General features: G+C 46.6%; 1 protein-coding gene across 3 annotated transcripts; it reads left to right on the top strand.

Moving 5' to 3' along the window:
* The first annotated feature begins 324 nt into the window (after positions 1 to 324).
* Positions 325 to 9402, top strand: LOC112239075 (GTPase IMAP family member 7-like). Of its 3 annotated transcripts, none has more exons than XM_042312263.1 (3): positions 325 to 383; positions 2844 to 2927; positions 8097 to 9402. In XM_042312263.1, the coding sequence occupies exons 2-3, from the start codon at positions 2849 to 2851 to the stop codon at positions 9101 to 9103; spliced, it is 1086 nt and encodes a 361-aa protein (XP_042168197.1). In that variant the 5' UTR covers positions 325 to 383; positions 2844 to 2848; the 3' UTR covers positions 9104 to 9402. The 3 variants fall into 3 exon arrangements, with proteins under 3 accessions (XP_042168197.1, XP_042168198.1, XP_024263354.2); XM_042312264.1 differs by having other exon boundaries at positions 336 to 383; positions 2804 to 2927; XM_024407586.2 differs by having other exon boundaries at positions 341 to 383; positions 2847 to 2927.
* The last annotated feature ends 463 nt before the right edge of the window (positions 9403 to 9865 follow it).

The raw sequence follows: 9865 nt of genomic DNA, 5'->3' as shown, positions 1-9865 counted from the left end.
ATATAGTGATCAATGGAGTTGGAAAGAGAACAAACAGATCTGGGACCAGGTTAGACAACTACATAGTTACATTTGAAAATGTTTCATTTGCTATTTTAATTTGAACCTTTTTCCCAGAAGAAGAGGTCTGTGTCCAACACATTTCATTTTACCCAGAGTTGTGGCTAATCCAAGGTTGAGTTGTCAGAGGAGGTTGATAATAGTGACACCCAATCAGATTTCAGCCTCTGTCTGTCCTGAGGTGAATTACTCCTCTCATTGGCTAGAAATGACTAGTTACAGGTGAAACAAAACTTAACTCCGACTATAAGTTGCAGCACATAGCTTCAGCTCTCACAGTCACAACAGGGGACAATTAACAGACACGTGCAACTACACTAAAAGTGAGTATTCAAAATTAACTACCTTACGAATGAAATGTACAACAATGTATTGTGATAACTGTAGCACAATATGGAGTAAACATTTTATTTATACCAGGTTTGATCATCACTAGACATGTCAAGACAATTTATTCAAAATAAACAAGTTTCTTGGAAAGTCAACAATCACATTCTTCTGTTTGTATTTATACATGTGGTTTAATATTGGATAACAATGAAAGGAGAATTAGGTTTTTCACTTTTACCTGAAACATTTATCTTGTTTAATTAAATAGAAACCAGAGGGTCTAGGACGAGATAGTGTAGCACAGGTCTGGGTCTATGATATTTACCTAAGAGAGTTCAAGGGCTGATTTCCTCGTGTTGTTTCAGTCTTAATGTTTTGCTCATAAAATTGGTGGGCCAAATTAAACCACCTGCGGGCCAAATTCAGCCTGTGGGCCGCGAGTTGGGTAACCCTGCTATATATCTAATTGAAGTGGGCAAAACTTGAGTCAACACAGCATATAGCAGGTTGTTGCTGTGAGGGACTGACGTGCAGGTTATCCTGGTACTGAGTGACAGGTCATTATACCACAGTGTACAGCAGGTTGCTGCTGTGAGGGACTGACCTGCAGGTATCTTGGTACTGAGTGACAGGTCATTATACCACAGTGTACAGCAGGGATGGGCTTCTCCATTCATCTGGGGCCTGTTTGGTGACCTTGAGTACATTCCTGACTGACTATTTATTTATTTGTTATTTTAACAGGTAAGTTGACTGAGAAACATTGTCATTTACAGCAACAACCTGGGGAATAGTTACAAGGGAGTGGAGGGGGATGAATGAGACAATTGTAAACTGGGGATTATTAGGTGACCATGATGGTTTGAGGGCCGGATTGGGAATTTAGCAAGGACACCGGGGTTAACACCCCTACTCTTACGATAAGTGCCAGGGGATCTTTAATGACCTCAGAGAGTCAGGACACCCGTTTAACGTCCCATCTGAAAGACGGCACCCTACACAGGTCAGTGTCCCCAATCACTGCCTTGGGGTTTTGGGATATTTTTTAGACGAGAGGAAAGAATGCCACCTACTGGCCTCCAACACCACTTCCAGCAGCATCTGGTCTCTCATCCAGGGACTGACCAGGACCAACCCTGCTTTCCTTCAGAAGCAATCCAGCAGTGGTATGCAGGGTGGTATGCAGGGTGGTATGCAGGGTGGTATGCAGGGTGGTATGCAGAGTGGTATGCAGGGTGGTATGCAGGGTGGTATGCAGAGTGGTATGCAGAGTGGTATGCAGGGTGGTATGCAGAGTGGTATGCAGGGTGGTATGCAGAGTGGTATGCAGAGTGGTATGCAGGGTGGTATGCAGAGTGGTATGCAGGGTGGTATGCATAGGGGTATGCAGGGTGGTATGCAGGGTGGTATGCAGAGTGGTATGCAGGGTGGTATGCAGGGTGGTATGCAGAGTTGTATGCAGGGTGGTATGCAGAGTGGTATGCAGGGTGGTATGCAGGGTGGTATGCAGAGTGGTATGCAGAGGGGTATGCAGGGTGGTATGCAGGGTGGTATGCAGAGTGGTATGCAGGGTGGTATGCAGGGTGGTATGCAGAGTGGTATGCAGGGGGGTGTGCAGGGTGGTATGCAGAGTGGTATGCAGGGTGGTATGCAGGGTTGTATGCTGCTGCAACTATATGGATGATGTATGACAGATATTATAATGCCTGGATAGGTATTTTACATATCAGACAGAGGAGGCTGGTTGGAGGAGCCATAGGAAGGATGGTTTATTGTAATGGCTGGAATGGAATACATTTAGTGGTACCTACACATCAAACACATGGAAACAACGTGTTTGACTCCGTTCCAATGATTCCATTCCAGCCGTTACATTGAGCCCCTCCTCCTATATCTTCTGCAATGAAACTCCTGTGCAGGGAACCACGATCATCCTTTATCCACAGCTAACACACCTGGCTCCAATAATAAGCTAATAATGGTCTTCAGATTCTGTAGGGCTGGGGGAACGTGTGAGACCAATTAGGCCCCAGAAAACTGGAGTTGCCTTCCCTGGTGTACAATAACTGGTCTATCTGGTCCCACCATTTAGCAGAATGTCAACTGTAGAATGATACGCATGTTTAGAATGTCATTTGACATATGAGTACATTATGTTTACCTGATGCTGGTTACCTTGTTAGAGAATGTACTTTGTTTTACAATAGTTACATCACATAGCATCTTCTTATAGTTCATATTGGTTTAAAGTCAAATAACACCACATAGCATTACTCTTCTTATAGTTCATATTGGTTTAAAGTCAAATAACACCACATAGCATTACTCTTCTTGTAGTTCATATTGTTTTAAAGTGAAGCGGCTGAGAATAAATTATAATTTAGTTTATGTGGACTTTGCTTTTTGTAATAAGGTCATCGTCTGTTTCTATGTTTTTGATTGGCCGACTGTAGCAGAGATGGAACGAGGAAGAGGGACTCTGAAGATTCTGTTCCTGTTGACACTCTGTCTGCAAGCCTTCACTGGTCAATGCCAAGGTACACACACCCCCGCGTACATATATACATGCTGCTCAAACACACACCAGGGCCGTGCACAGACCTTTCAGGGGCAGGTGCTCAAAATGAAAAAAGGGCGACACACTCAGTTCAGTGCCTCCTAAAGACATGCTTGACAGGGGGAAAAGAGAGGGTGGGCTATTGGCTAATTATTGATGTTTATGATTGATGTTAATCTGCTGGTTAGCTTTATTTATTTTACTGGTTGAGATTTACCTTTAGCTGATAGGAGCGTAGAGAAGAAGAAAAGCCAATCAGACTGAAGTCTCTTCTTCCTCTCTCTCTGCTCCTATCAGCCAATCAGACTGAAGTCTCTTCTTCCTCTCTCTCTGCTCCTATCAGCCAATCAGACTGAAGTCTCTTCTTCCTCTCTCTCTGCTCCTATCAGCCAATCAGACTGAAGTCTCTTCTTCCTCTCTTTCTGCTCCTATCAGCCAATCAGACTGAAGTCTCTTCTTCCTCTCTCTCTGCTCCTATCAGCCAATCAGACTGAAGTCTCTTCTTCCTCTCTCTCTGCTCCTATCAGCCAATCAGACTGAAGTCTCTTCTTCCTCTCTTTCTGCTCCTATCAGCCAATCAGACTGAAGTCTCTTCTTCCTCTCTCTCTGCTCCTATCAGCCAATCAGACTGAAGTCTCTTCTTCCTCTCTTTCTGCTCCTATCAGCCAATCAGACTGAAGTCTCTTCTTCCTCTCTCTCTGCTCCTATCAGCCAATCAGACTGAAGTCTCTTCTTCCTCTCTCTCTGCTCCTATCAGCCAATCAGACTGAAGTCTCTTCTTCCTCTCTCTCTGCTCCTATCAGCCAATCAGACTGAATGTGGATGATGATGATGATGTTGGCTAAATCAAGTGTTATCAAGTGTTAAACAAATGTTAAGGTCTCTCAAGCCATCCATGTTTGGATACTGGGCAGGTTCAGTCTCCTTACAGGGCAGACTGGTGAACAGGTTCAGTCTCCTTACAGGGCAGACTGGTGAACAGGTTCAGTCTCCTTACAGGGCAGACTGGTGAACAGGTTCAGTCTCCTTACAGGGCAGACTGGTGAACAGGTTCAACAGGGCAGACTCTCCTCCTTACAGGGCAGACTGGTGAACAGGTTCAGTCTCCTTACAGGGCAGACTGGTGAACAGGTTCAATCTCCTTACAGGGCAGACTGGTGAACAGGTTCACTCCTTACAGGGCAGACTGGTGAACAGGTTCAATCTCCTTACAGGTTCAATCTCCTTACAGGGCAGACTGGTGAACAGGTTCAATCTCCTTACAGGCCAGACTGGTGAACAGGTTCAATCTCCTTACAGGGCAGACTCAGGTTCAGTCTCCTTACAGGGCAGACTGGTGAACAGGTTCAATCTCCTTACAGGGCAGACTGGTGAACAGGTGCAATCTCCTTTCAGGGCAGACTGGTGAACAGGTGCAATCTCCTTACAGGGCAGACTGGTGAACAGGTGCAATCTCCTTACAGGGCAGACTGGTGAACAGGTGCAATCTCCTTACAGGGCAGACTGGTGAACAGGTGCAATCTCCTTACAGGGCAGACTGGGTGCAATCTCCTTACAGGGCAGACTGTGAACAGGTCAGTCTCCTTACAGGGCAGACTGGTGAACAGGTTCAGTCTCCTTACAGGGCAGACTGGTGAACAGGTGCAATCTCCTTACAGGGCAGACTGGTGAACAGGTTCAGTCTCCTTACAGGGCAGACTGGTGAACAGGTTCAATCTCCTTACAGGGCAGACTGGTGAACAGGTTCAATCTCCTTACAGGGCAGACTGGTGAACAGGTTCAATCTCCTTACAGGGCAGACTGGTGAACAGGTTCAGTCTCCTTACAGGGCAGACTGGTGAACAGGTTCAATCTCCTTACAGGGCAGACTGGTGAACAGGTGCAATCTCCTTACAGGGCAGACTGGTGAACAGGTTCAATCTCCTTACAGGGCAGACTGGTGAACAGGTTAGGTCTCCTTACAGGGCAGACTGGTGAACAGGTTCAGTCTCCTTACAGGGCAGACTGGTGAACAGGTTCAATCTCCTTACAGGGCAGACTGGTGAACAGGTGCAATCTCCTTACAGGGCAGACTGGTGAACAGGTTCAGTCTCCTTACAGGGCAGACAGGTGAACAGGTTCAGTCTCCTTACAGGGCAGACTGGTGAACAGGTTCAATCTCCTTACAGGGCAGACTGGTGAACAGGTGCAATCTCCTTACAGGGCAGACTGGTGAAAAGGTGCAATCTCCTTACAGGGCAGACTGGTGAACAGGTGCAATCTCCTTACAGGGCAGACTGGTGAACAGGTGCAATCTCCTTACAGGGCAGACTGGTGAACAGGTGCAATCTCAAATCAAATCAAATCAAATCAAAATCAAATTTGTTGTCACATACACATGGTTAGCAGATGTCAATGCGAGTGTAGCGAAATGCTTGTGCTTCTAGTTCCGACAATGCAGTAATAACGAACAAGTAATCTAACTAACAATTCCAAAAAACTACTGTCTTATACACAGTGTAGGGGATAAAGAATATGTACATAAGGATATATGAATGAGTGATGGTACAGACTGGATACAGTAGATGATATCAGGTATATACATATGAGATGAGTATGTAAACCAAGTGGCATGAAAGTGGCTAGTGATACATGTATTACATAAGGATGCAGTCGATGATATAGAGTACAGTATCAACGTATGCATATGAGATGAATAATGTAGGGTAAGTAACATTATATAAGGTAGCATTGTTTAAAGTGGCTAGTGATATATTTACATCATTTCCCATCAATTCCCATTATTAAAGTGGCTGGAGTTGAGTCAGTGTCATTGACAGTGTGTTGGCAGCAGTGGTGGCTGTTTAACAGTCTGATGGCCTTGAGATAGAAGCTGTTTTTCAGTCTCTCAGTCCCAGCTTTGATGCACCTGTACTGACCTCGCCTTCTGGATGACAGCGGGGTGAACAGGCAGTGGCTCGGGTGGTTGATCTCCTTACAGGGCAGACTGGTGAACAGGTGCAATCTCCTTACAGTGCAGACTGGTGAACAGGTGCAATCTCCTTACAGGGCAGACTGGTATACAGGTGCAATCTCCTTACAGGGCAGACTGGTGAACAGGTGCAATCTCCTTACAGGGCAGACTGGTGAACAGGTGCAATCTCCTTACAGGGCAGACTGGTGAACAGGTTCAGTCTCCTTACAGGGCAGACTGGTGAACAGGTTCAGTCTCCTTACAGGGCAGACTGGTGAACAGGTGCAATCTCCTTACAGGGCAGACTGGTGAACAGGTTCAATCTCCTTACAGGGCAGACTGGTGAACAGGTTCAATCTCCTTACAGGGCAGACTGGTGAACAGGTTCAGTCTCCTTACAGGGCAGACTGGTGAACAGGTTCAATCTCCTCCAGGGCAGACAGGTGAACAGGTTCAGTCTCCTTACAGGGCAGACTGGTGAACAGGTTCAGTCTCCTTACAGGGCAGACTGGTGAACAGGTGCAATCTCCTTACAGGGCAGACTGGTGAACAGGTTCAATCTCCTTACAGGGCAGACTGGTGAACAGGTTAGGTCTCCTTACAGGGCAGACTGGTGAACAGGTTCAGTCTCCTTACAGGGCAGACTGGTGAACAGGTTCAATCTCCTTACAGGGCAGACTGGTGAACAGGTGCAATCTCCTTACAGGGCAGACTGGTGAACAGGTTCAGTCTCCTTACAGGGCAGACAGGTGAACAGGTTCAGTCTCCTTACAGGGCAGACTGGTGAACAGGTTCAATCTCCTTACAGGGCAGACTGGTGAACAGGTGCAATCTCCTTACAGGGCAGACTGGTGAAAAGGTGCAATCTCCTTACAGGGCAGACTGGTGAACAGGTGCAATCTCCTTACAGGGCAGACTGGTGAACAGGTGCAATCTCCTTACAGGGCAGACTGGTGAACAGGTGCAATCTCAAATCAAATCAAATCAAATCAAAATCAAATTTGTTTGTCACATACACATGGTTAGCAGATGTCAATGCGAGTGTAGCGAAATGCTTGTGCTTCTAGTTCCGACAATGCAGTAATAACGAACAAGTAATCTAACTAACAATTCCAAAAACTACTGTCTTATACACAGTGTAAGGGGATAAAGAATATGTACATAAGGATATATGAATGAGTGATGGTACAGAGCAGCATAGGCAAGATACAGTAGATGATATCGAGTACAGTATATACATATGAGATGAGTATGTAAACCAAGTGGCATGGTTAAAGTGGCTAGTGATACATGTATTACATAAGGATGCAGTCGATGATATAGAGTACAGTATCTACGTATGCACATGAGATGAATAATGTAGGGTAAGTAACATTATATAAGGTAGCATTGTTTAAAGTGGCTAGTGATATATTTACATCATTTCCCATCAATTCCCATTATTAAAGTGGCTGGAGTTGAGTCAGTGTCATTGACAGTGTGTTGGCAGCAGCCACTCAATGTTAGTGGTGGCTGTTTAACAGTCTGATGGCCTTGAGATAGAAGCTGTTTTTCAGTCTCTCGGTCCCAGCTTTGATGCACCTGTACTGACCTCGCCTTCTGGATGACAGCGGGGTGAACAGGCAGTGGCTCGGGTGGTTGATCTCCTTACAGGGCAGACTGGTGAACAGGTGCAATCTCCTTACAGTGCAGACTGGTGAACAGGTGCAATCTCCTTACAGGGCAGACTGGTAAACAGGTGCACAGGTGCAATCTCCTTACAGGGCAGACTGGTAAACAGGTGCAATCTCCTTACAGGGCAGACTGGTAAACAGGTGCAATCTCCTTACAGGGCAGACTGGTGAACAGGTGCAATCTCCTTACAGGGCAGACTGGTGAACAGGTGCAATCTCCTTACAGGGCAGACTGGTGAACAGGTTCAATCTCCTTACAGGGCAGACTGGTGAACAGGTGCAACCTACGTATGGGGTGGAGGGTGACGAATTTGACAACAACTTGCGAGTAGTGGGTTCCAAACAACAATGACAGAAACATGTATTTTAAAATGATACTACAACCCAGAAGGGAGACTGGAGGGACAAAGGGGCATCTGCTCTGTAGATCCATCCTCACACATGCCTGATACACAAACACACATTTCATTAGCTATTCATCAAGACAATCACTATCAACTCAAGCACTTGTCTGTTTTCACAGATGCAGGCCACCCCTCTGACCTGAGGATAGTTCTGGTGGGGAAGACTGGATCAGGGAAGAGTGCAACAGGAAACACCATCCTGGGGAGAAAGATGGGGGGGTTTAAAGTAGACTTCACCGCTGGGTCTGTCACTGATCACTGTGAGAAACAGAGTGGAGTGGTGGATGGGAGGAAGATTAATGTCATCGACACCCCGGGGCTCTATGACACAAAACGGTCTAAAGAAGAGATGAAAAGTGAAATAGAAAAGGCCATCTACATGTCCGTCCCAGGACCCCACGCCTTCCTGCTGGTGATCAGACTGGGGAGGTTCACAGAGGAGGAGCAGAACACTGTGAAGTGGATCCAGGAGAACTTTGGAGAAGATGCCTCAAAGTACATCATCATTCTGTTCACTGGTGGAGACCTGCTGGAAGACAAATCAATGGTGGACTTTCTGAATACAAGTGAGGAGCTTATGAAACTCGTCAATGTCTTTAAGGACAGAAATCATGTCTTCGATAATAAAAAGAAGAATGACAACACTCAGGTCACAGAGCTGCTGAAGAAGATAGATGAGATGGTGATGAAGAATGGAGGACAACACTACACCAATGAGATGTACCAGGAGGCCCAGATGAAGATCGAAGAGGAGGAGGAGAGGAAGAAACAGGAGGAGAAGGAGAGAGAGGAGGAGGAGATCAGAAAACTGGTAGAGAAGGCGAGAGAGGAGGAAAGGAAGAGACAGGAGGAGGAGAAGAGAAAGGAGGAGGCGAAGAAGAAACAGGAGGAGGAGATCAGAAAACGGGAAGAGAAGGCGAGAAAGGTAAGGAAGAGACAGAAGGAGATCAGGAAGAAGGAAGAGGAGAGACTGAAAAGGTTAAAGGACATATCAGGAAAACTTGTTGGACTGTTAGCAACTGGTGTCACAGCGCTGGTTTCAGGACCAGCAGCTATTGCAGTTGGAGGTGCTGTACTTGCAAAAGAGGCAGTTGAATATGCATTTGATTTTTTCACAACATTCTAATTAAGCAAATACGAGGAAGAGTTGGCAGTGTGAAGTATCAATCTCTTCCTCATCTTAATGTCAAGTAGTAGCAGTAGAGTAGATTATTACTGTATAATGACGACTATCAGGGATTGTTCAACACTTTATAATATGATCAGTTGTTTAACATGTTTATTACTACACTCCTTCCATGGTCTGTGTTCTCCCTCTACCCTCCCTCTACCCTCCCTCCCTGGTCTGTGTTCTCCCTCTACCCTCTACCCTCCTCCCTGGTCTGTGTTCTCCCTCTAACCTTCCTCCCTGGTCTGTGTTCTCCCTCTACCCCTCTCCCTCCCTGGTCTGTGTTCTCCCTCTACCCTCCCTGGTCTGTGTTCTCCCTCTACCTGGTCTCCTCTCCCTGGTCTGTGTTCTCCCTCTACCCTCCCTCCCTGGTCTGTGTTCTCCTCCCTCTACCCTCCCTGGTCTGTGTTCTCCTCTACCCTCCCTCCCTGGTCTGTGTTCTCCCTCTACCCTCCCTCCCTGGTCTGTGTTCTCCCTCTACCCTCCCTCCCTGGTCTGTGTTCTCCCTCTACCCTCCCTCCCTGGTCTGTGTTCTCCCTCTACCCTCCCTCCCTGGTCTGTGTTCTCCTCTACCCTCCCTCCCTGGTCTGTGTTCTCCCTCTACCCTCCCTCCCTGGTCTGTGTTCTCCCTCTACCCTCCCTCCCTGGTCTGTGTTCTCTCTCTACCCTCCCTCCCTGGTCTGTGTTCTCCCTCTACCCTCCCTCCCTGGTCTGTGTTCT

The sequence above is a fragment of the Oncorhynchus tshawytscha genome, unplaced genomic scaffold (genome assembly GCF_018296145.1).
Source record: "Oncorhynchus tshawytscha isolate Ot180627B unplaced genomic scaffold, Otsh_v2.0 Un_contig_10625_pilon_pilon, whole genome shotgun sequence".
Lineage (NCBI taxonomy): Eukaryota > Metazoa > Chordata > Actinopteri > Salmoniformes > Salmonidae > Oncorhynchus > Oncorhynchus tshawytscha.
The sequence above is the reverse complement of the archived record's forward strand: the minus strand, read 5'-3'. Positions and strand labels throughout refer to the sequence as shown.

Bases quoted from the DNA above. Each gene is read 5' to 3' on its own strand.
- LOC112239075 (XM_042312263.1), top strand. From the start codon at position 2,849: ATGGAACGAGGAAGAGGGACTCTGAAGATTCTGTTCCTGTTGACACTC. The intron at 2,928-8,096 runs GTACACACACCC...CTGTTTTCACAG, and splicing joins CTTCACTGGTCAATGCCAAG to ATGCAGGCCACCCCTCTGAC.